General features: G+C 45.8%; 3 protein-coding genes across 4 annotated transcripts in view; 1 reads left to right on the plus strand and 2 right to left on the minus strand.

Annotated features, from left to right (window-relative positions):
- The first annotated feature begins 284 nt into the window (after positions 1–284).
- KLHL10 (kelch like family member 10) lies at positions 285–10,201 on the plus strand. Of its 2 annotated transcripts, none has more exons than XM_077806467.1 (5): positions 285–364; positions 1,618–2,107; positions 4,427–5,044; positions 6,970–7,119; positions 9,827–10,201. In XM_077806467.1, exons 1-5 carry the CDS (start codon positions 351–353, stop codon positions 10,199–10,201), a joined length of 1,647 nt encoding a protein of 548 aa, XP_077662593.1. In that variant the 5' UTR covers positions 285–350. The 2 variants fall into 2 exon arrangements, with proteins under 2 accessions (XP_077662593.1, XP_077662592.1); XM_077806466.1 differs by lacking the exon at positions 285–364 and adding an exon at positions 950–1,036.
- Positions 10,202–10,409: 208 nt separating this feature from the next.
- Positions 10,410–17,966, minus strand: KLHL11 (kelch like family member 11). Its single transcript, XM_077806239.1, has 2 exons — positions 17,497–17,966; positions 10,410–15,906 (listed from the first exon to the last, which is right to left on the minus strand). Exons 1-2 carry the CDS (start codon positions 17,964–17,966, stop codon positions 14,328–14,330), a joined length of 2,049 nt encoding a protein of 682 aa, XP_077662365.1. The 3' UTR covers positions 10,410–14,327.
- A 1,723-nt stretch (positions 17,967–19,689) lies between these two features.
- Positions 19,690–25,499, minus strand: part of ACLY (ATP citrate lyase) — a 44,789-nt gene continuing 38,979 nt past the window's right edge. Inside the window, exons 23-29 of the mRNA XM_077806087.1 lie at positions 25,257–25,411; positions 23,680–23,830; positions 22,544–22,687; positions 21,958–22,071; positions 21,329–21,411; positions 20,969–21,045; positions 19,690–20,571 (exon numbers count right to left, since the gene is read on the minus strand). Of these exons, the coding sequence (XP_077662213.1) occupies positions 20,477–20,571; positions 20,969–21,045; positions 21,329–21,411; positions 21,958–22,071; positions 22,544–22,687; positions 23,680–23,830; positions 25,257–25,411 (819 nt within the window). The 3' untranslated portion in view covers positions 19,690–20,476. The remainder of the gene's footprint in view (positions 20,572–20,968; positions 21,046–21,328; positions 21,412–21,957; positions 22,072–22,543; positions 22,688–23,679; positions 23,831–25,256; positions 25,412–25,499) is intronic.

Raw genomic sequence — 25,499 nt, forward strand, 5'->3', positions numbered from 1 at the left:
CACCAAAAGTAAAACCGGGGCATGCTGAAAACGGGCTCTGAGCTTCCTGCAACGCAACCCTAAATAACATAATTTCATTAAATTGGAGGGGGGGAAAAAAGCCACCTGCATTTTTAGTTGCTTCCATTCACAAATCTCAACGGACTTTACAAACAGTAACGAATCCTTACAAATCCTCAGTAATGTGCTTTTTTCATTGCCCATTACTGATGGGTATGTTGAGTCTCAGAGAGGAGAAGTGACTTGCCCAAGGTCAGACAGTGAGTCAGTGGCAAAGCCAGGAACTGACTCCTAATTCCTGTTCTGGCCTCCTGCAGGACTCTACTGCCCCTCCAGATAGCAGGCCGCGTATGCAATCCAGCAGGTGAGGCACCAGGCTGAATCAGGTGAGCTTGACTCCTGGCTCTGCCACTGACTTGTGTAGCGTTAAGCAAGCCACTTAAGCTCTCTGTGCTGTAGCTTCCCAATCTGTAAAATGGGCATAAGAGAGCCGTTGCTCGGTATCTGTGGAACATCAGACGTATTTGGAATTCGAGCTCCAGTGCAGCCGTGCTGCCAGGCAACCAGAGGAGGCGGGAGGGGGCCCCTTTGCCAAGGCAGAGATGCAAATATAAGTCGCCAGACAAGTTATCATTCCAGCCAGCCCCACTGGTCTAGGGCAACTGTCCCAGCTGCTGACAAGTACAGGAAAGGTTCTAGAACCCAGCCCTGTCAGCGATCTCATTATCGGGCGGGTTCTGGAACTTCGGGGCTAAATACGCATTTGAAAGAACATGTAGGAGGGGAAAGGAGAAAGCCCAGTAGCGCCTCGGAGAGGAGCTTCTTCTGCTGTCTCCAGGCTTACGGACATGGATGACACCTCGGCTTCAGCGGGGTACTCCCACCCCCACATGGAGAGAAAGATGAGTGCCATGGCTTGCACAGTCTTCAACGAGCTTCGACTGGAAGGGAAACTCTGTGATGTAGTCATCAAAGTCAATGGTTTGGAGTTCAATGCCCACAAGAACATCTTATGTAGCTGCAGTTCCTACTTTAGGTCAGTGCTTGACTCAAGCCAAGCAAGGGAACGGGCGCAAAGACTGCTTGCTGGTCTATTGTAATTGTTTTAAGATGGAGTTGGGGTGGACGGAAGCCTTGGAACTGGCATCCATTGTTTAGCCAGAGTCCCGATAACGGCCTAGAAACCGGTATCAGGCCACCATCTAATATTTAACCATAGCCCTGGAAACTGGTGTCCAGTATTTATCCACAGAGCAGGAACAGCATGGGAAGGGACATTCTGGGATTCCCTGCATTCCCCTGCAAAGATGCCTGGCTTCCTCCCACGTAAGCCAGACGAGATTTCAGTTGCCCTCCGTTCCAACAAGGCAGCCAGTCATTCTGTGGCTACTTATCCCCAAGGCCCCAACTCATTTCACACAGGCCAACAAACCGATCAGAGTTTGGTCGCTGTCCTGTAGTCTGGTTTAAAACCCAAGGTGAAAAGGTCCAGCCTGCCATGGCTCATCCCCGGAGTCATCTACCCACCTGGCTTGGGAGCTGGTGAGGAAGGGATAGATGCGTAAAACAGCGGATTTTATATAGGCTGTTTGGTTAAAGTGCTGCTTCATTTTCCAGGGCTTTGTTTACCAGTGGCTGGAACAACACGGAGAAGAGAGTGTACAATATCCCTGGCATCTCCCCTGACATGATGAAGCTAATTATTGAATACGCCTATACAAGGACAGTCCCAGTCACTGCTGACAACGTGGAGCGGCTACTGGCTGCAGCAGACCAGTTCAACATCATGGGCATTGTCAGGGGGTGCTGCGAATTCTTAAAGTCTCAGCTGTGCTTGGAAAACTGCATTGGCATTTGCAAGTTCACGGAGTACTACCACTGCCCGGACCTGCGGCAGACGGCCTACATGTTCATCCTGCATAACTTCGAGGAAATGGTAAAGGTGTCTACGGAGTTTCTCGAGCTCTCGGTCAATGAGTTTAAAGACATCATTGAAAAGGACGAACTCAACGTGAAACAAGAAGATGCAGTGTTCGAGGCCATTCTCAAATGGATTTCCCATGACCCCCAGGACAGGAAACAGTACATTTCAGTCTTGCTGCCTAAGGTCAGTTTTCTGCTGGTTTTCTCTTTTCTTACTCACGCCGGCTAAACAGTGGTGGGTGGCACTGAAAGGGACTAGAGTAACAGCTCCTTAAACTGGAGTTCGTTCCTTTTAATGCACGGGAAATGTATAACAGACGGGGCTGTGCAAAGATTTTCCCACACTCAAACCAGCCCATAGACCCTAATCCTGTAATCAGATCCCTGTGAGGGAGCCTGGAGAGTCCACAGAGTTTCGCACAAGCATGAGGGCTGACCAGGATAGCAGCAAATCACTGCCAAGGAGCCAGAAGCTGTGGAGGGGGAAAGCTGGACTGTGGTACCAAGAATCTTTCTTTAAACCAAGGAAATTAAATCCCCCAAAACTTAGTTAACACAGTGTTAAGATTGCCCAGTTGTGCCTTGTGCCTTTCCAAAATGCCGAGTGGCTAATTTAAACCTGAGACCCAGGAAAAACCAAGATAAAATGGACGAATCCCCCCACCCCGCAATGCAATCTTAATTCTGCCCTCTCGCCAGTGCCCAGACACACCAATCACACACACCAGCCCTCTTATCCTCATGGATAGATCACATGAGCATCGTGGGATAAAATCCAACACGAGTTCCTTGCTAAGGCAAAACTAGGGTTTAGGACAAGTGTTGCAAACAGGAGCTACTTACACCCTGCACTCAGACACTGAGCCTGCTCCACACAAACCACCCCAGACCTGCAAAATTGTAATCGCTCCTTCGCCCTGGTCCCAAGGATTACTTCCCTTTACCACTCCTGACGTCTCTGAGACCACTGTTCTGAGGGACATCCCACTGTGACAACCCCTATGGCAAGGCGGCATCCTTGTGTGTGTCTGCTGAAAATTCAGCACTGAAATGAGTGCAATCCCCCAAGGTGCCCATGTCCCTCTTGTCATATCAGTCACAGCTGTATCAAGGCGCTCCAAGGAATCCCAGCACCATTTAACACAGCGACGCCCAACACAATGACACAACGGGAGCGTATGCGGATCAGTTCTGGAATTCAAATCAGTGGAACACAACACAAACAATGGCATGCTCTTAGTCCTTCCACAGATCTAATTATAAATTAATAGATGTAGAAGTCCAGAAGGGACTATTAGATCATCTAGTCTGACCTCCAGTATCACACAGGACAGAGAATTTCATCTAGTTACTACTGTATTGCACCAAATACCTGTGTTTTGAATAAGGCATATCTTACTGAAGGGTATCTGGTCTTACCAAAGACTTCAAGAGATAAAGAATCCACCACTTCCACGGGTAGTTTGTTAACCTTTGCACTGCCCTTTCTGACCCATTCCAAGTGGCTATGAACCTCTCCGGGGGGCAGAGAGTTAAGGCTGCATTGTGGGGGTGGCGTCTGCCATAACTTAGTATTTCTTGGTTTTTAGAAATTTAAAGTGAGCCGCTCTCCACATTCTGGAAGGGTACAAGGCACCACTGGGCAAACCAGACTCTGCCAGAAGGAAGTTTGGAGGCATTTAATTAGATATGCAATACAATACAGCAGCTAGTGAGGCCAATGCAGTTTTAGGTTTCCTATACAGAAACATTATGTCATAGTTAAGAAGTAGCTCCTCCCCCCATGTGAATCTGATGTATCCATACCACAACAATACATTCAGTTCTGCCTCTTTATAGAAGGGCACAGATGAGAAACTGGAAGTGTATCACATTATAAGTAGAATGATTAGGGACCCAGAGGGACTGACTGATGAGGAAATATTAAAAGAATTAAGTCTGTATAACTTAGCTAAGCAATGGCTGAGGGGAGGGGGTAGAGAAGGTATAAACACCTACAAACCTGGGGCGAACGTGCCAAGGGAGGAATTATTTGGTGGGGTACCAGGGGGCTCAAAGATATCTTTGGCTAAGGAATAGTCTCCCACAGGAAAGGAGGGACAGCCCTATGGCCTGAGAGATTTAAAACTAGACTTGGACAAACCCATGGAAAATACAGCCTAGGGAGGAGTCCTGCATGAGATGCCATGGAATGGGCTAGATGTCCTGCTAGGTTCTCTCCCTCTCTGATTCTACGAATAGCCAGCAGGTAGTAACAGCCTTTGGTCAGTGCCAAAACCAGGCCTGATTTGAAGCAGTGACCCGTGAGGGCCTGGAAAGTACGGTATTCCCTTTAGCAAGCCTCTCAGCTTGCCAGTCTTCCTTTCAGACCCCCTGCTCCAACATGGTTGAAATCAAACTATTTCTCGCTGGCCAGTCCTGTAGTACGTAAAAACCATCCAGAGATGGCTCTCATAACCACCCACACTGCATCTTGAGTCCCACCTCCCCTTTACCTTTCTAGGTTCGACTAGCGTTGATGCATGCGGAGTACTTTATGAACAACGTTAAAATGCACGATTTTGTAAAGGACAGTGAGGAATGCAAGCCTGTCATCATAAATGCACTGAAAGCCATGTATGATCTCAACATGAACGGCCCCTCAAGTTCCGATTTCACCAACCCGCTCACGAGGCCTCGCCTGCCCTATGCAATTTTGTTCGCTATTGGTGGATGGAGCGGGGGTAGCCCAACCAATGCCATTGAAACGTACGACGCCCGAGCAGACAGATGGGTGAATGTCACCTGTCAGCAGGAAAGCCCCCGTGCTTACCATGGCGCTGCCTATTTAAAAGGTTACGTCTATATCATTGGCGGATTCGACAGCGTGGACTATTTTAATAGTGTCAAACGGTTTGACCCGCTTAAGAAAACATGGCACCAGGTGGCTCCCATGCACTCGAGACGCTGCTACGTAAGCATCACTGTTCTTAACACCTTCATCTACGCCATGGGAGGGTTCGACGGCTACGTGCGTCTCAACACAGCAGAACGGTACGAGCCAGAGACAAACCAGTGGACGCTGATTGCACCCATGCACGAACAGAGAAGTGACGCGAGTGCCACCACGCTGTATGGAAAGGTAAAAAGGACTTGAGATTATGGAATGCAGCTGCTGCCATAGCCCTCCCCTCTGGGGAGCAAGAGAGCAGGACTGGTACCCAACTGGAGTCTGTAGCATGGTAGTGTTAAACGGTGCATGTTGTAATAGTCACCTCTAGGATCACAGGGATTTACTGGAATGCGGAAAGAACCAACACCAGCACGCACGTCCTGCTAACCCCCCCAGATCAAATACAACATCTTAACAGCAAGGCCTGGCCTGCACCTAAAACTGAGGTTGACCCAGAAACGTCGCCCAGGGGTGTGGAAAATGCACGCTTCCGAGAGACGTAGATAAGCCGATCTAAGCTGCGGCATAGAGATGGCTGGAGCCCTGGAAGAATCCTTCCATCAATGTAGCTGCCACCTCTCAAGGGGGTGGACGACCGGCTGTGATGGAAAAAACCCTTCTGTTGCTGCAGCACACGCCTGCAGTGCTGTGTGTGTGTTGCTGTAGTGTAGGCGAGCCCTAAGTTACAGCACCAGATACTGATGCAGGTGCGGTCTGCTCTGATAAGTACAATAGCCTTGACATTCATTAGTCTTTGCATTAGGGTTGGGGGCCTCAGCTGAGGGCCCCATTGTGCTAAGCACCCACAGTTAACAGTCTCAATGGATAAGGCAAAGGGAGGAAGGGGAAGCAAGAGGCATGTAGAGGGGAAGAAGTGGCTTGCCCAGTCAGCCTGCAGGTCAGTGGCAGAACTGGGACTAGAACCCAGGTCCCCTGACTCCTAGTCCAGAGCAAAATTCTGCTTTTGAGCTACAACTGTTGATTTCAGGAGTTGTACAGACATGGTCCGGAGACAGAAGTTGGCCAGCGCTTGTTATTCTTTTTTCATAAGCTTCTAAAATTACAATCTTTGGAAAAATACAAATGTAAGCATTAAAAGGAAACAGGAGCAAAGGTACCTTTTGTAACCGCTCCCCTTCTCTGAACGTAGCTGATGAAATCAGTGTCCCAGGACTGATGTGAGCACTCCCACGGATGCCGAGGTGTGGTTAGGATGCCCCAAGCTAGTAGATGGGAGAGAGACTTACTCCACAACGTGTGCTAATATTGATTTGATTAATATTTTTTCCTGTTATAGAGCTATGTATGCAAAAATCTGTCAGAGCAAGAACCTCTCACACAATTGTAGTACAATTTTAGATGCAAAAATACTTTGTAAGTTTTTGGAATTTGTGCTAGAGACATGCATGTGGCAAGATGATTTTTAAAAAATTAACCTGTAGAAGTTAAATGTTTTCAGGGTTTAAAAAAAAAGTGGAAACAATGCATCTCAGGATCCTGGAGGCCAGAGTAATACTGAGACAGCGTAACACAGAGCAGGGGGCACTAGGAATCAGGAATGCTGGGTTGTAATTCAACTCTTCCATTCATTCAGTGTCACATCACCGGTCTGTTTTTCCCAGTTATGGCAGGCCCTTGAGTGGGAGAGGAGGCCTATGAAGTATATTTGTGATGTGTTCTGAAAATCTGCCTGAAAGGAGCTGTAGCAGTGGAAAGTGTAACAGACACACTCACTGGACTGGTGATCAATTTACCAATCTGTCACTCTCCACTTCCCAACTTACCCTTTAGACTCTGGTACGACAGACCTCAGGCTGTCCAAGAACAGGCAGTTAGCTAGCATGGTGAAGGTAACATAATGGTAACATAAGAATGTGCAGAAGATTAGAATAGGGGACTGCAATCTCTTACCCCGGCTGTTGAGCTAGAGGATTCCTAGTGCTTCTATAGAACTCCCATCTCAAGAAACAGAAGTCCAAACTCAGTTCCTCAGGTGGTCAATCACTGCACTTTTTGCATTAACCCTGGCCCAGGAAAAGAGGCTAGTCCTAAACAGGATAGGATCATTTCATTTCCCCCCCACAAATAGAAATATTGTAATCTTTTTAAAACAGGTCTATATATGTGGTGGGTTCAATGGAAATGAATGCCTATTCACAGCTGAAGCATATGATGCTAAGACAAACCAGTGGACGCTAATCGCACCGATGAGAAGCAGAAGAAGCGGAATAGGAGTAATAGCTTATGGAGATCACGTCTATGCGGTAAGGTGACAGCTGTCAGCTTTCATTATGGCAGATGTACGTGTGGCATTCGCTCTAGTTAAAGTGCTTGAGCAGTGCTCATAAATTTCACGCACCCTCTGTCTACAGGTCAGATTTCAAGAGTCAAGGTCGAGCAAAAAAGAATGAACTGCTTATTGAGAAGGGGCAGAATAAAATGCATTTTTCCTCCATTTAAAACATAAAACAAGAACGGCCAGACTGGGTCAGACCAAAGGTCCATCTAGCCCAGTGTCCGGTCTGCCGACAGTGGCCAATGCCAAGTGCCCCAGAGGGAATGGACAGAACAGGGAATCATCAAGTGATCCATCCCCTGTCGCCCATTCCCAGCTTCTGGCAAACAGAGGCTAGGGACACCATCCCTGCCCAGCCTGGCTAATCGCCATTGATGGACCGATCCTCCATGAGCTTATCTAGTTCTTTTTTGAACCCTGTTATGGTCTTGGCCTTCACAACATCCTCTGGCAAGGAGTTCCAGAGACTGACTGTGTGTTGTTTGAAAAAATACTTCCTTTTTTTTTGTTTTAAACCTGCTGCCTATTCATTTCATTTGGTGACCCCTAGTTCTTGTGTTACGAGGAGTAAATAACACTCTTATTTACTTTCTCCACACCAGTCATGATTTTATAGACCTTGATCATATCTCCCCTTAGCCGTCTCTTTTCCAAGCTGAAAGTCCCAGTCTTATTAATCTCTCCCCATATGGCAGCCATTCCATACCTCCAAAAGAAGTTTTGAAATAACAGCTATAGCTTTGAAATAAAGCTTGGCAGAGAATTAGCCCTGATGGTGAAACATCTTTCACAGTCCTACTGAAGACATTTCACAGGTCCAATACCTTGAGAAATGCTGTTCTTGGATGTGCCCTACTCAGTCTTTATTTTTAACTAGTGGCACGGGCAATAGGCTACCAGTGTTCACAGGACCATCCCTCAGAGGGTGCGGGGCCCGGGACAACCCCCACTCCCCAGGCCCTGCCCCCACTCCACCCCTTCCCCCAAGCCACTGCCCCACCTCTTTCCGGCTTCTGCCCCCTACCCCGAGCAATGCTGGGCGCTGGCAGGGCGGGGCAGGCTGGGGCCGGGGCCCTTGCTGCTACCAGTGCCAGGCCTCCTGCTAGTCCCCAGTCCGTCCTGGACCCTGTGTCCCAAAGCACGGGGCCCCCCAAAGCGCGGGGCGGTTGCCGCAGTCCATCCTATGCATGGGACAGCTCTGACTGTACATACATAGCATATAGGGGAAAGTTCTCACCCATGGTGCAGCTGTTAGGGTGGGAATTGAGTGAGGCAGATGCAGTGAACAACATACAGTAGAAACTCAGAGTTACAACACCAGAGTTATAAACTGACCAGTCAACCACACACCTCATTTGGAACCAGAAGTGCACAATCAGGCAGCATAGAGATGAAAAAACAAAACACCAAATACAGTACAGTGCTGTGTTAAACGTAAACGACTAAAAATAATAAAGGGAAAGCAGCATTTTTCTTCTATATGGTAAAGTTTCAAAGCTGTGTTAAGTCAATGTTCAGTTGTAAACTTTTGAAAGATTCCCCCATGTTAAGAGTTAAGAACAACCTCCATTCCTGAGGTGTCGTAACTCTGAGCTTCCTCTTGTTTCAGTGAATGAAGTGTGCACTCAGCTAGTCACTTTTTCATGGAATTGGATTTTCTGATTCTCCTTAGGCATTTAGTTCCAGATTAGTACTTTTGCGCTAAATTATACTCATCCCTTTCTGTACATGCAGTAAGATCAATTTCCTCAAATACAATATAAAAGTGTTCCTATAACCTTAGTTGCAGGTGTAGAATGTTATAATAATCTGGACCACAGAGGTTATGAAGATATTTTCTTCAATGTATATGAAATTTTTACAACATACCCCAGATGAACGTAGAGGAAATGAAAGTTTAGAATATGAACAACTCCTAAATTCATAGATAACTACTCTATTCGGCTGTCTCATTCCACAAAATTTCATCTAAAATAGGTTGTGAAAGTAAGTCATGTTTATAGCTCAACTATTTAACCTCCAGTAACATCTAAGGACTTAATGCCAGCTGAGGAGAAAGCTTGGTACTGACAGTTATTGAAATAAATACTGTACCCAAGAGAACTTATATGAAATCAGAAAGATAACAGAATATTTTAAACAGGTAGGCATGAATTGTGACAAGAGGCTACACACATCCAAGGTTGTAGAAAATTGAGTTGTACTGTGTTTGAGAAATAGTTTGGAATACTGTTATATGCAAAAGGGGCAGAGTTAAAGTTTCACTTGGAACCTTGTTATTTCCCCACTTTGAATGCTTAACCTCACAACCTTACAATTCTCTTCATGTAGTTTTTAAATGAATTTTGGATTATTTCTGCTTAACTCATATACATTGTGTGCCTTTGCCTCCTTCAGATGTAAGAATGTAAAATTTGACTATTCCAACGAACATTTTTGAAGGTTAGATTTTACCACAACTAGAAAGAACAAGTCGCCTGCAGTAAGTGAACATTCAGAATTAAGGGTCTGATTTTCAGAAGTGCTCAATACTCACACTTCTAGTCAATGAAGCTGAATATGCACAGAATTTGGCCTACTGAATATACATGAGTCCTAAACCCACGTAACAATTCAGCCACCTAATGTAGGCCCTTCCTCAGCTAGTAAACTCCATATTTCTTTGATGTCTACAGGTAGGAGGCTTTGATGGCGCCAACCGTCTTCGGAGTGCAGAAGCCTACAATCCAGTTGCCAACACCTGGCGTACAATCCCCACCATGTTTAATCCGCGTAGTAATTTTGGCATTGAAGTGGTGGATGACCTTCTGTTTGTGGTGGGTGGCTTTAATGGTTTCACGACCACATTCAATGTTGAATGCTACGATGAAAAGACTGATGAGTGGTACGATGCCCATGACATGAGCATATACCGTAGTGCTTTGAGCTGCTGTGTGGTGCCAGGACTAGCCAATGTCGGGGAGTACGCGGCCAGACGAGACAACTTTACAGGGTTATCACAGCGAGATGAAGTCAAATACTCCTCTTCGACAAGTACCCTACCTGTATGAATAGCTCCACTTAGCTAATAAAGTCTTCTAAGCAAGAACTGTATGTATTCACTTTTTACAATAAAAGCAATTGGATACAAACTCACAGGAATAGTCAGTCCTAGAAATTGTTTCATTCAATGGAGCCAGACATCTATAATTTACAAACATGGGTTAAAGTGCTGAATAGTGCATATCTAGCAAAAAAGCATATAGAAGACCACAATCATAGAGAAATAAAAATTTTTTATTACAACAAAGCATTAGTACAACGTTTAGTTTCAAGAATTTAAATATTACAATATTCTTTGTTTCAAACAAACTCTACTTTACCTTACAGGAAGCAATGTAATTCTTCCCGGTATGGAGGGTACTGCTTGTCCAAGCAATTGCAGAAGCCTGCACTAAAACTGACAGAAGAGAACAGCTGCCTTATATGTCATGGGATCCAGAGTGATGTGGATCCATGAGGAATATCTATGACTATTAATGTTCTTCAAACATCTAGTTATTTCTACATTTAACATTCATGTCATTTATAGGATTATATCCTCAAGAGTGCTTCCACTTAAACTGGTTATATTAAAGATGATTATATTCTATTTGAGAAGTGGCTGAAAATAAAGCTAAGCCATACAAATACACTTATATTAACTGGGTCCTTTACAAACAAGTCTAACACTACAGTATACTATTGTAATTTCAGGTCAAAAGGCTCTTAAACTTTGTTAATCTCCACAATGCAGTCTGCCTCTAGTAAACATAACTATACATTGACCCAATAGTCCTGTTATTTTACTGTTTACTGTAATGGAAAAATAATTTGGGGATAACATCAATAAGCAGTAGCAGAGAATACTTAGTGCATTTTAAAAGACAGCATATATTCTAGATATTTGGAGTGGTGTCTTTCTAACTTTGTGCAAGAAGTATTAAAAATACATACAAAACATTTACTTACTAATAGACCATTCAGGTTGTTATAAAATACTATGTACACATATGGCACCTAAAAATGATTACATTGCCAGTCTAGCTGGTCAGAGGTTTACGCTACTTTGCTAATATTTTGAACAGAAAGATAGGACACAGAACATGCATTTTATGGCATGTGTTTAGTACAGCAAAGAAGGTACGATTGTCTTAGACGGTAGAATAGTCAGAATATTCCACCTGATTTTTTTCTTAATGAAAGACACAGATAGGAGTCCGTTTAGTTATGCTTATTGGATATAGGAGTAAGATTCTTGTTAGTTTAACTACCCTGCTGTAACTATAGCTGAAGAGTGCCCAGACTTTTACCAAAGGGGTGTTTTACAGGTACCACACGCTACGCTAACCAAGGGCCACAAGGAACTTGTTAAATGGCTGACAGTTAGTGGCCTGAGCCAGATCCACAGCCAACATACATTTACAGTTTTTCCATCTTACAACAACTACTTTGTGTACAGAAGGCAGGTAGCCTTTTGTTTAAAAACGAGTGTGCAGATGCCATTGAGGCACATAAATTCGATACAAAAACCCTACTTAAAAATGAAGAGGTCCCTTGGGACTGTCATAAAAAGAGACTACAGTAAAACTGACTATGCGCCATCGTGCCCATCACTCATCATGCAAACTGAACACACCAGAAGTGAGATAAAAGTGCATCACATGGTAAATCACGGCTGGCATTCACAAGTTAGACCACCCGGGCATGAAGTTATTTTTACATCTTCATTTAAGAATCTTAAGATCTCATAAGATGTACAAAAGCCAAAAGTTTTTTTCATGGTAAAGGCAGTTATTAATTTTTGTTATAACCAAACAAAATCCTGAGAGGTTTGCTTGTGCATCCGCTGGCCTAGGTTGATCTGTGGTAATCTGCAACCCAAAGATTTTGCTTAGATTGCAATTAAAATATGATAATCATGATATTTTACAAGCTCTATCAGCGCTGTTGATAAACTACATTCATCAGCACCTTGCCAAATGAGTTCATGCAGGTCTTTCAGAGCCAATAACTTCTGGATGTCGGCCTTGAACTTGAATAAGCTAACTGATTTCCCCTCTTAAACAGGTGAGGCCTGCCTTGCAAATTTCGCCCTGCCCACCTGCTCTTGCAGCGTAATTCAAAAGCCAAGTAAAATCCAACATGATGGCATTAGCATGTGATTAGACTGTATCTGAGCTGTTACATTTTCATGGTAATTTTTACAAGCCTGGATTAGTCTGAATATTACAGCAAGGCAAGTTAATGATACAGAAAATGTCAAGTGAATTTCAAGAGGAAATATTAAGGGTCATATGCAAGTCAGAAAAACCTGTACACATCATGCAGTTGAAAGACTTACCTAGTATTTCAGACATGATCTAGACTGCCTGCTGAATTGGAAAATGAGAAGTGTCAGTTCAGAAAGTTAAACTTTAAAAAAAAAAAAAAAAAAGAATAAAATGTTTAGAAGAGCTTTCCAAAATTAGCTGGCCCCAATTTAAGACACTATACCATAAAATGAACAAGAGAAAGTAAGCAGCTTTTTCAGCAATGTTTGACTGTGTAGATGTTTGGGATACACTCGTTACTACTCCTTTCCTTTCCCTAAGATCCTGAGTTAGGCCTACAATGGAAATAATCCAAACAGTTAAATAAAAGGAAGGCTAGGGAAGAAGAGGGGGTAGAAAGGATAATGGCATTCACAAGAACTAATTGAGAAAGTTTCACGATGAGAATAAGGTGAGAGGGCTTAGTAAAGAGGGTTACTTCTGGGCAAAGATACTTCTATGGGACAATGTGTTGGATATTTCCCTTAAAGAATATTGTATTAAGTAATCGAGAACCAACATGGCCCTATTCATAACACAATCTCAGATGTCAAAAAAATTAAATGGCTTAATTTCACCCCAATCATCTATAAATGCTGCAAACAGAATAAATGGAGAATTAAAACATTTGAAGACTGTAAACGCTTAAGATCACTAAAAGCTTCTCATTGGCAATTAAAGATTTCAAGAACTGATTGTTCCACTTCATCAGAAACACAAAGTACTAATTTGGTAGGGAACAGTGTGGCATTGCTACTCTAAGTTTATAGAGAAAATATATCAAAGGCAAAAAAGTACTGATTGTCAAAGGCAGACTGGATACAGGTCCACTTTTCAAACTTTTACTGGAATTAAATGTGTGCCATGTCCGGAAAATACCTTCAAATAGCTCAGTCTTTAATACCCCAAGATGAAATAATTTTGCTTTTAGTAATCCCTAATGTCCCCAGATATTTTAGAAGTGGATAGTTACTTTTTTACTGTTAACATTTTTACTGTTTTCACTCATTTAATCAGGTTGATTGTTTGCCTAAGTTTCTAATCAAGCTGATAAAGAAGAGACCCAGAAACATGAAGCATTTCGAGATAGTGAAATCATCCCAGGTGCTGTCTCAAACCCCATTTTAGTAAGTCTCTGATGTTTTACCAATCATTTGTTGTAAGTAAACTCTGGCATTTCTACAATATACAGAAACAAAATATTTAACACACATCAACATCCTGAAGTAATTTTAGGAAAAAAGATTGTGTTTTTATTTTTATATAATAGGTATTCCTACCAATTGCATGTGCCCTCAGTTTTGGAGAACTAAGTGCACGGATGCCAATTGTATGTGAATTTCAGCTATTCAAAAGAAGAGAAGCTCAAGGAATATCAACATGTAAGCGCAAATAAAATTGGTGCTTTAAGAATACATCTAAATGTAATGGTTAAAAAAATGTGCAAAACTGGATTTTTTTTTTTTTTTTTTTACATTGAAGGAACTGTTGACAGACTAAATCCATATAATGCCTTGAAAATGAGGGTTGGACAAGAGAATTAACAGATACTGCATTAAATTTTCTTAAAGTGTCAGGCATTTCATCACATCCCCTTAATAGGGATTTAGTTTTCCTGGGCTACAGTATGCTCTTCTCCATGATACATGAGAGAGGGGGATTTTAGGTGTTGGTTAACTATTTCTCATCCTCAGTATTTAAGTACAGATGTTACTTTTATGCATCAAACCAGCCACCAGTTCAGTTATCCAAATCTTAATATATGATGGCCATGTACTGAGCCTTACAAAATAGATAGCACTGTATTCCTTAAACCAAGTTTATTAGAGGAATGGTCTTCCATGAATTAGCACTCAATCTGTGAGCGGGGCATTCTTCGCAAGCTTAAAGAATGCCGATGTATTTCCTGCATCTGCCGTATTCTATCCTTTTGCCACATCAAATTTTGTGGCATAGGATATCTTTGTGTACCATGCAAGCATCTGAATGGGATTCTCACATGGCAGGCTGTTGCTCTACAGCGAGGCTGCGGCATGGGAGGGAGAAGCATCCATCGCTTTCTCTCAGCACAGTAACGATAGGCCTCTTTTCTGTATTGCTTATCTATATCATCACTGTTCTTCCACCCACCAATGATGAAAACATCATCTTTATAATAGCAAATGGCCGCCCCTTCAATGCTAAGAACTTCTGGAGGTAAACTTTCAAGAATCTCCTCTGGTATTCTGCCAGAGATCTTTCTCTTAGCCTCTTCATTATCTATGGGGTAACTCTTGGGGCAGCATGATGCTGTCTGGTAAAAGTTTGTGTTGGCAACAGACATCTGAAAAGAGCAGTAGTTATCAATGAGTGGCAGAGACTCGATGTCTTGCCAGTGCCTTGTCTCTGTGTCATATCTAGTAATGACTGCCCTTAAACCATCTTCACTATCGTCAACTGGGGTTCGAGCAGCAATGTAAACAAATCTATCTTCTACGGTGACTGCTTTGACATCACGAAGGATCTTTGGGGCTGACTCCAGGTTGTGCCATTTGTCTTGCTCGGGATTGTAAATGGTTACATCTTTAAAGCCAGGACTGAAATTACCATGTCCACCAATACTGTACAAGTTTCCCTTGACTTCAGTGAGGCCAAAAGAATGCTTTCTGGTTATTAGATGAGAGACTTGCTCCCAGACATTTCTGTTGGGGTTGTACTTTTCCACAGTCTTGGCAAAGCCAGGTTCCATGGAGCCAGCCACATAAACATATGATTCTGTAACAGCAACAGCATGTCCGTCAAGGTGATTATGTATGTGCGGTAAGTTTACCCACCTGTCTTCATCAATGAAATACCCTACACACTCACTTAAATAATCCCCTCCCTCTGACACACCACCGATCACCATGATGACATCCATGTTTTGCCCATAGCGAGGCAGCAATGATATAGGATAGGCAGAATGTTGTAAATTACCAGATTGCAAGTTCTCAGCCCTCAGGGCATGGCTTTCCACAGCTTCAGACACTAATTTAAGACAGGCTTCATTACTGGATACTAGCCTTTCAGATTTGACATGCCGGGTAAGGTAAGTGGGTTTCATCTGAGACAGTCTGAGCAGTTTAAAGAGTTCTTCAAAGTACCTCTCTCTTTCATCAGCATTTCTCTGAACCCACTTCAAGACCGTCTCAAAAAGAACTTCTTCAGAGTCCACTGTGATTTCCAAGTCTGAAAGCCAGTCTCTGAGGAGGTGAAAGGGTAATGTATAGAACTCTTCATCCTGGATAACTTTGCAGAAGTTCCTTCTTATCATGTCTGCAGCTTTCAGGGCAAGTTGGTTCAAGGAATACATATGAGCTAAGCTATGAACAGCCACACAGTTGGAGAGATTCAGTTTTTTCTTCAGAAACTCTCCACAGAATTCCTTTAACCGCATCAATAAAAACCTGAAGAGCAAACAAAGATGAGTTAAGACATTAACTGAGGGAAGTGAGGTTAAGTCCAGTCATATAACTTTAACAAAAAAGCGTTTATACTGCACAACAGCTGAGTCTCTGATGTACTTTAGGAAGTCAACGTTACATAATTGTTCTTTTACCACCTCCCTTTAGCCATCTTGTAGCCTACAGACACATGCAAGGGCTGCAAGCCAAACTGGAATTCTGGCTCTGCTCACTAGGTATATTAACTACTGGTGGAATGGGGGCATCTACTAGATCAGTGCATTTAAGTTCAGATGCCGCCAACCAGTCCATTGTAGCCTCTAGCAAATTATCCCTAAGGGAGATGAATTTAGTGTGTCCGATCTCCATGGTGCAGCTCAGGGAAGCTCTCTGGAGGTTAGGAATGCTGTGCATGACATGTGCCCACTCCCAGCAGGGAAGCTTTAATCCCTTCACCTTCAGAGAATTCAGGAGGTGTAAAATTTAGCTAGAAAAGGTGGGGCTAATTACGAGGATACAGAGACGAGAAGATGGGACAACATGATCCTGCTCCTATAGGAAGGACACAAGACTCAGGAGAACATACCACTGCTCCACCCCCACTGCTGACCATCCCTCCACAACTCCCCTGCCAGCTCCAGCTTTCCTTCCAGGCCCCCGCCCCGGTCCAACATAACCACTTTATGAGTAGCTGCCATCCCTCCAAGCTCCCTCTCTCTTACCCACTACCTCTGCACTTCACTTACTAGCCACCTCCATCACCTTCTCTCCCTTGCCCTTTCACCTGTGTGCCTGCACTACATCAGCTTTTACCTTTCTCCACTGTGCCTCCCTACCCCCTCACCTGTCTCTCCATCCCCAGCCACCACTCCAGCTACAAACAAATCAGGCCGCTACCTAGAGGGGCAGATTTAGCCTGGCCACCCCACGCTGCACTGGATCAAAACACCACTCACTGACACTTGGCCCAGCCGCTCCTCCATCTGACAGAGAAACACCTTCGGCCTATTGGAGGAGGAAACACACTGGAATCTTGCAAGGGAGAGGGGAGGCGCAGATGTCTTGGGCAGCCTCTGGCCAACCCCTTCTCTCTGTTCACCTGTTGGCCACCTCAGCCCCTGGCCTGCTGCCACAACTGTCTGCCATCTCCTTCCCTGCCCCCTCCCCACCAGCCCACCCACCCCCCCACATTCCCCCCACTCCTGCCCTGTCTGGCCATCTCCTCTCCCCCCACCCCCTTCAGCCTGCCCTGCCCCAGCCCACCCCCCGCCCCGTCCTGCCCTGTCCCCACCCCCTCAGCTGTCGGCCATCTCCTCCCCCCCCAACCAACCCCATCCTCCCACTCCTGCCCTGTCCCTGCCCAGCCCCCTCACCTGTCGGCCATTTCCTTCCCCCCACAAACACCTGCCCTGTCCCCATCCTCTCACCTGTCGGCCACCTCCTCCCTCCCCCCCGCCCCCGCCATGCCCCCGCCCCCTCACCTGTCGGCCACCTCCCCCCTCCCCCTCACCTGTCGGCCACCTCCTCCCTCCCCCCCGCCCCCGCCATGCCCCCGCCCCCTCACCTGTCGGCCACCTCCCCCCTCCCCCTCACCTGTCGGCCATCTCCAGCACCTCGTGCACGTTGCCCGGGCTGACGCGGATGCTGCCCGTGTACATGAAGCCGACCACCGCCTCCACCGTGTCCGGCTCGGGGCCCCCCTCCGAGCTCCACTTCCGCAGCTCCACGCGGCCGGAGCGCGACTCGGCGAAGCCGCCCGACAGCAGCGGGGTGAAGTAGTCGGTGGCGGCGGCCAGCACGGAGCGGTGGGCGCGGACCTCGCGGAGCGGCCCCCCGCCGCCGCCGAAGGCCAGGGTGATGTCGCAGTAGAGGTCGAGGCGGCGCTGCTCGTTCTGCCGCCAGGCCAGCTCGCCGCAGTGCGCCGGGCACGCGAACTCCTCCGCCTCCGCCTCCGCCTCCCCGCCGGCCGCCTCGCCGCCGCCGCCGCCCGCCGGGCCCGCCTCGCCCGCGCCTTCCCCCGCCGCCCCGGGCTGCGGCTGAGGCGAGGCCGCGGCCGCCGCCATCTTGCGCGTGATACCCAACGGCGCCCAGGGAGACCGGCGCGCGCGCCGCCGGAAGGACGTGGGAACTAAGGGAGGGTGGGAGGAGCACGTCACTGAACGTGCGCGCCCCCCCCGAGAGGCGGCGCGCGCCTCCCTCACGCAGGCGGTCGGCGGCACGCTGGCGGGGGGGGAGGGGAGGAGCTCGACGCGGGAAAGAGGCGGGCTCGGATCCGGCTCCGCCCCCTCTCAGCCTTCTCCTCAGGGAGGTCTGGAAGCAGGGAAGCGAGTCCGCGGGTTCGAATCCCGCTGGGGGCACGGGGCGTGCGCGCGCGTGTCCTCTTGCCTCAGTGTAAAAGGGCGTTAACTAGGGTGGAGGTGGGTGGCTTTGCCTCGCCTCACAGGCGCGTTCAGGCCGCTTGGTGTGAGGCTAACAAGGAGTAGCCAGCCTGCCCCCTGGGCTCCTTGGGGGAGGGGTGCCAGGTGCTGCGCACTCTTGGGCTCCTGTCACAGCAGAGGCCCCTCTCCCCCTTTCTGAGCCCGCCGGGCATCTCGTGGAGCCCGCCGGGCATCTCGTGGAGCCCACATGTCCACGTGGGTGCTGGAGCACCTGAGGGAAAGTCGGGACCCTCCCCGCCAGAGCAAGAGAGGCAGGTAGGACAGCGCCCTGGGCCCCGGCTGGGGCCGGAGGGCAGGGTCAAGGGGGCAGGTTGGTGGGGGCTGAGGTGAGCAGAAATCCTAGGGCTGGCTGGGATAGCCTTGTCATCGCTTCTCTTGCAGCTGGAACCTCTCCCACCTGCAACACGCAGGCTGCAGGCAAGCAGTGAGGGGGTGGTTTATTAGAATCCATTGGGTCAGCTCTGAAGTCATATTACACAAAAAGGTACAGCCCGCCCAAGTGTGAGTGGATAGGTCTCCCTCGCTGAGAGCCTCTATCTTAAACCGGATTCCCCAGCAATGGGGAATCCAGTTGTGTAGACAGCACAGGCTGTATCTGTGCCAAATGCTACCTACCTACAGTACACACCTGGCAAAGCTCAAGTACACATTTACCCATAATCTCACACAGCCCATCAAGCCCCAGGGAAGTTTTGAACCATGTTCTCCTCCTTTCAGTCTCTCTCTCCCCCCCTTGGGGAATTTTGCAGCATAGGGTCTTGACTAGGATGGCATGAAGCATTCACTAATTTTCCTGTCTTTGGGATCTACTTTATAATGCAGGTGAGTTGAGAGTTTACTTTTGTCACCATCAGCTACAGCTCGACTTAATCCTAATGTCCAAAGTCATTTAGAGTATTAATGCAGTATGATAAAGCACCCCAAATTTCATGCAGTGTTACTGGAGCGTTTATACATATTAAAGTCCCTTAATTAAGCAAATTGCAGAAAGGTATGTTGACCTTCCTCCCCCCCCGCCATCACATTTTAACTCATGCTGTAAGACCTTGCCCATTTCTGCCTAGTTTATCCAGGTACTTATATTAGCAGTTTTTTTGTCGTGTGTATGATTTTGGCCATTTGCTACACATTAAGGCCCAAACTTTCAGAAGTGGCTACTGATTTGGGGTGCCCAGCTGGAGATGCTGAAGGCCTGATCTTCAAAAAGGAAAACCTGAAGACAGACAAATTCTAGATCTGCACAATTCAGGTTACTCAGTGTTTTAAAGTATTCTGTTTCACTGCATAAGGTAAGATTCAGTACAAACAAATCTCAAGGTGCCAGCACTGAGAAAATACAAAACCCAACTAAAAATTATTAACGTATTGTTTATTTAAGTTAGGTTACAATAATACAGAGACAAGTAGGATGCTGAAGTTATTATAGTGACTATAATTAATGGCCCACTGAATATGCATCTTGCATATGTAGATAATGTAGGGGGCCAGCATTTCCTGTAAGTAATATGGTGGCTGTGTAAATACAGGTAGTTTCACAGTTTTACCAAGAGTATGTGTTACAACTTTACATTTTAAATTACTACACCAGAGTTTGAATGGCATTGGCTATATCAGCAATGGTCCCACTACACAAGGTATTATTGTCTATGGAGACAAACACAGAGCAAACAAAACTGAAAAACAACCTACAAGAGAACCCCAACTCCTAGCTGATGGGGAACAATATTGTTCAGGTTTTGGTTCCTCCTTCTGTCAGGAAGGTTACAGCTTATTTTCAAGCTAATATGTCTAGTTCAAGTCAAAAGCAGCTGTGTCCATGAGCAAAACACACACCCCTCCCCCGCAAAACCTTAAAATCTTGTCAGAACACACAAAATAAAACAAGTAGAAAAATTAAAAGAGGCAGGGGAGAAGAGACAAAGTTCAGCTGCTTCCAAGCATGAAATACAGCAGATAGCATATGGAATATCACACTTTTGGTTTTATTTGCTTCAGTTTCTATGCTTATAGAACAGCTGCTTTGCACAGTAGTTCTTGATTTCTATAAACCTATGGCCTTTTCATTTAAGTCCCACGTGTAACTGTTTTCCATGCAGGCAACTTGCTTCTCTGTTTTGAAGCAATGCTACTGGCTATCACATAGTCATGTGCTCTGGTAGAACATAGGAGATGTCATCCCACGGGTGACGGTACAGACCTTGTTTCAGCCTCTTCTGATCCAGGTAGTGTCCTGGAATGAAACTGATTTTTACATGCAGCAATCAAAGTTTCCATTCCTCCTAGACTGACCTTGCCTTGAAACTTGTTAGGTCCCTTTCTGGCCCCACAAGTGATCATCTTCTACCCTGAAGCATGAGATCCAGTTACTCCTATTTTAGGGTATGACTACAAGCTCCAGGGGGATGGGTGAGAATCCTAACTATTGTTCAGAAGTTACCCATCCAGTAGCTTAAAAAAACCCAGCACTGAGAGGATCCCAGCAGATTGTCCTGGGGTGGGAGTGTGGCTGATGCACCACATGCAGTCAGGACTGGGGTGAAAAATGAAGGGGTTTGTATGAGCTGTCTTTTGGTGGTGATGATGGGGAACATCACAATAGGGCTTTTGGGTGCATGTGAAAAACTTACCAATGAACCCCATACTTCTGCCAAGCACAAAGATGCCATTGAGGGCTCCGATGTCAATATATTCATCGGCTTCTTCCCTGCAATAAAAACCAAAATTCTTGGGAACAGGGTACTTGGTACAATGGCTCTCAGAGCAGCTCTAAACCACCCCCAATGCAAATTCAAGGCCCAGTTCTCCTGGAAATCTTCCCCGCGCAGAGAGGCCAGGCTACAGCAGGGTGCCTTGCCTTGCAAATGTCAGATAAAATCCTGGCCCCATTGGATGGCAGTGGGAAAACTCACATCACATCAATGGCATCAGGATTTTACCCTTTCTCCCCAACTTCATACAGCAGCTAGAGAAGATACGTCAATATTTACCGGGTGAAGGAGCCACAGTTCCTGAGAACATCAACAAAGGCGACTCCAATAAAGCCATCCACATTCAGGATAAGATTTGGTTTCTGAAGAAAGTGAAAAATGTTAACTGTTAGTAACTCGCACTTATCTGGCAACTTTCATCACAAACGGCCTTACTTAGTATGCTTTAGAGGCTGCATGCAATAAGGGGCACCCAAACTTTGTAACACAGAGGTCTAGTCTGACAATTTGCCTGACAGCCACAGTCAATTTGAATGATGGGGACTTCCCCCTCTTCATCTGGATGCGGCTCTACCCAGTTCAAGGTAGACTTCTGCTAGGACCCAGCATCTCTACAGACTACGTCTCCTTATTAAAATGAGGAGCGCAGTCACAGGCTGCTCTGTAGAATGCTGTGGGCTATCGTTGGCTGGCAAGGTCTCCTGGTGTATAAGGCTCACTTCATCCACAGCATATCCTGTAGATGTGCCTGGCTCTGAGCTGGTGCTGTGTGTCTCTGGCTTTTATGAGCACCAATGCATTACTCCCTCTCCAGTTAAAAAACCTGGAACGAAACTCCAACAATGACCCCGAAAGATTTTTTTTTCTTCAAGGTAGTAGAGAACAAAAATGCAGTGGGGGTGTTTTACCTTGGAAGTTGTAATTTTTTCTACTTCAAGTGCATAGTCCAGCAGTGGGGTAGCAGGAAAATGCTGCTTCACGTAGTCCTTGAGAATTTGAACTCTCATGTCTGGGTTATTTATCTGCAAGTTTAAGAACACATTATTTGCAGTAACAGCCAGACATGCATGTAAGAGTGCACATCTTACTGTACCTATCAACTCAAATGCGCCCTTTGTTTGCAGCCAAGATAATTAAATTTTGTCCTTATAGCTTTTTTTTTTTAAATGTACTTAATTTAGAAATTAAATCTATTTATTTTTAAGTTTGTAAGACCTGTGAATGGAGAAGACCAAATACTGAACTGTAAGAGATGAAAAATGTTAAGGGCTGTCAAAGTAACTACTTAATGCTGAACTGCTCTCTCTACTGCTGACATATCACCCGAGTATCCAAATACCGCCTAACAGAAGTGTGTCCGTGATTTATTTTAAGGATTAGTCCAGAAACCACTTCTAAAAGTTGCCATCCTTCCTCTACTTGCTTTTTCTTCTATTCATTTTCCTCTCCCAGAGGAGAAAGCCCCATGCTATTAAAACAAGGTAAGTTACTTACTGATTTGACCCTGTGTCCAATGCCCATGATCAGTTTCCCTTCTTTCTTCATCTTGTTGACGAACTCCATAGGGATAATACCACTGTCAAAGGCCTTACTGAACATCTTTGCTGCAGCATCCAATGCACCACCAAATCGGTCTCCCTGTGCCCAACATACACAAGTTGAACTCCAGCAAAGATTTCTACGGTTGCATGTTACAATAGGTGCATGAACCAGAGCCCTTCTCCCATAGCACCCCCCATACCTACAACAGGGATATTGTGAAAGCAGGATTAGACTATGTAGGAGTCCACGATAAAGAGCCAGTTGGGATTCATTGGCCAACTGTAAACAACTAGAGGAGACCTACCTCTAGGTACAAAAAGGCAAATAAAATTAAAAGGCCCATTTAATTCTTGTTCACTTCTGAGGCTATGTCTACACAATCCCACGACACTCTGGCAATAGATGCACCCAGGGTCAATTTAGTGAGTCTAGTGAAGACCTGCTAAATGGATGGCAGACTGCTCTCTGCTTGAGTGTCTCCTGGTGACCCAGCGCAGCGTAGACACTGCAGAAAGTTGACCTAAGGTACATCGACTCCAGCTACGTTATTCACACAGCTGGACTTGCCTAACTTAGGTTGACTTACCACAGTAGTGTAGACATAGCCTGAGACGCCCAATAAAAAGGGGCCAGTGAGTGCTAATAGTGATGGTATTTTTTTGTGATGCAGACAAAAACATACAAAATAAACCTAGACCCAAAACACATTTCACATAAAGGAACATCAAACAGCTGTCACCTTTTGGTCACTACCCTTCTGATTTAAACTAGTGACCTAGAGATGAAGGGATCCAATTCACACAAATATTTTCCAGTGGTTTTTAACATGATCCAGTTTCATTAATGTATTTCCCCAGCTACTGCTCGTTAGTATTGGATTTAACATAAAGCCAATGGTTTTAATAAATGACAGAGTAATTAGGGGAGGACAACTGATGAAAGAGTAAGCGGGGCTCTCAGGATTGTCTATGGCACAGAAGTCATGCCAAGTTCTGACTTGCTGCCAGGTCACTATTGCTACGGAGTGGAAGTAAAAATCAGATTGTATAGTAAGGAGAAAGACAATGTATCAGATGTGAAATGCTTACAATAGTGAGCAGGCCTGAGGTGAGACTAGAGACCAGATCTTTCCCAGCTCTTGCACAGACAATGGTGTTGTGGGCTCCTGATACGGCAGGACCGTGATCGGCGGTTACCATCAAACACATCTCAATGAAGTGACAGGCATATTTTGGTAACCTGGGGGATGGGAAAGAGAGAGATGGGTGACATTACTTAATAGGAAGAAATCAACCTGGTCAGACCATGCATCTCTATTTCATACTAGATAATAAGGCTCTCTCCCATCCACACACTAAAACAAGGGGAGATGCAGGATCATACCTAATGTTGGGTCTCGGAGCCCAGAAAGTCTCCCTGAATTATCTGAGCCTGCTAGAAAAAAAGCTGGTTTTATAGCTCTGCTTAGTGCACTCAATGCTTTGTACAGTGGTATATTTCCCAGATAGTCTAATGGCTACAGTGTTCTGGCCATTTGATCAGTGATTTAAACCCAAGGGGCGTGAATGAAATAGGGACTATGCAATTTCTTTTCCCCCTATGGACAGCTGTTTCATTATAGAATTGGCTCTCTGGGCTAAAGCCAAGATTTGAACCTAGGTCTCCACAGCTGAAAACCAAGTGCATTTAACACCTCTGTGTCAGAGTCCAAACTTACAGGCTGATGGATGCCACCTTGGACATCCACTCATACTCACGAGCATTCACTAAGTGTTAGCGGGGGTTGTCTTGCGTGTGTTGGAACGAAAAAGGAATTGTGTAAAACTATTTTACCATGACTATCTGTTAGTGGATGGTGTTTGAGGGAATTACTGCATGTGACATCTCCTGCACTGCACAGCAGGGACATGATTTTTAGAGGAAGTTGCAATAAATGTGCCATCAAAGACACATGAACAAATTCAGGTGTCTCTGGGCACTTGCCCATTTTTGTGGGCCCACCTATTGTCCCCACCTTTGAAAATCTGGCCCCAAACTTGCATTTTTTTCATCTTAACTGCACATTTCCAGTTCACATCCAGATTCCTGGCAACACCAAATCCCCTTAAACCTGGGATCATTCAGCAGGCACATTGAGTTGGCTGACCTGGTGGCCTAGTGGTTTCACTCAACATTGTTATGTGGGAAATTAAGTTCTCATCCCGTTCTTAGTTCCTTGGCCACCTGGACCAGCCAGGGAGGAGAGTATTGTGCGGGAAGTGTGTTCCCCCACAGCTGGGGGTCAGGCAAGGAGGGGGAGTATCTTTGCCATTCAGAAAGTTCCCTGCACATTGGTAACACATTTTATAGGCTCTGCAGATAGCCCTGTCCAGTCTCTTTGTGCTGAAGGATGGTGGCCATAAAACAGGGCCGAGAGAGAGGGGTAACAGAACTAACACAAAGGGATTTCCTCAGTGCTCCACCATGTTTGTGGAATTCCCCCTCCTCAAAGTCAGAGAAGTGTATCATATTCTCAGAGGGGAGCAGATATTGGGAGCGTATTTCCTGTACAATTCGTATTTCCTTATGACCACGGAGAGACTGAGTTACATCTGTGCCTAATCCCTATTACACAAGCTAAGTTTGAAGCCAGAAGGAGTCAAGAGCATCCAAAAAGCAGCCTCACCTCCTCTGAAACCAGAGCAGGCCCAGGACCCCGCCAATTCCCATTTCCTCTTTGAAGACCTCGGTGATAGGCATCCCAGCATAAATCAGCTCCTGGCCCCTCTCATCACAGATACTGGTCATGAAAGAAGCTGGCTTCCGGATCAGACCCAGCTCCTGAAGGATGGAACAGAAAGATGAGACTGATCCAATCCAGCTTAGAAATAAGGGACACCCTTCACCCTGGCTCTCCCTCCCCCAACAA

This window comes from Eretmochelys imbricata, chromosome 27 (genome assembly GCF_965152235.1).
Source record: "Eretmochelys imbricata isolate rEreImb1 chromosome 27, rEreImb1.hap1, whole genome shotgun sequence".
Taxonomy (NCBI): domain Eukaryota; kingdom Metazoa; phylum Chordata; order Testudines; family Cheloniidae; genus Eretmochelys; species Eretmochelys imbricata.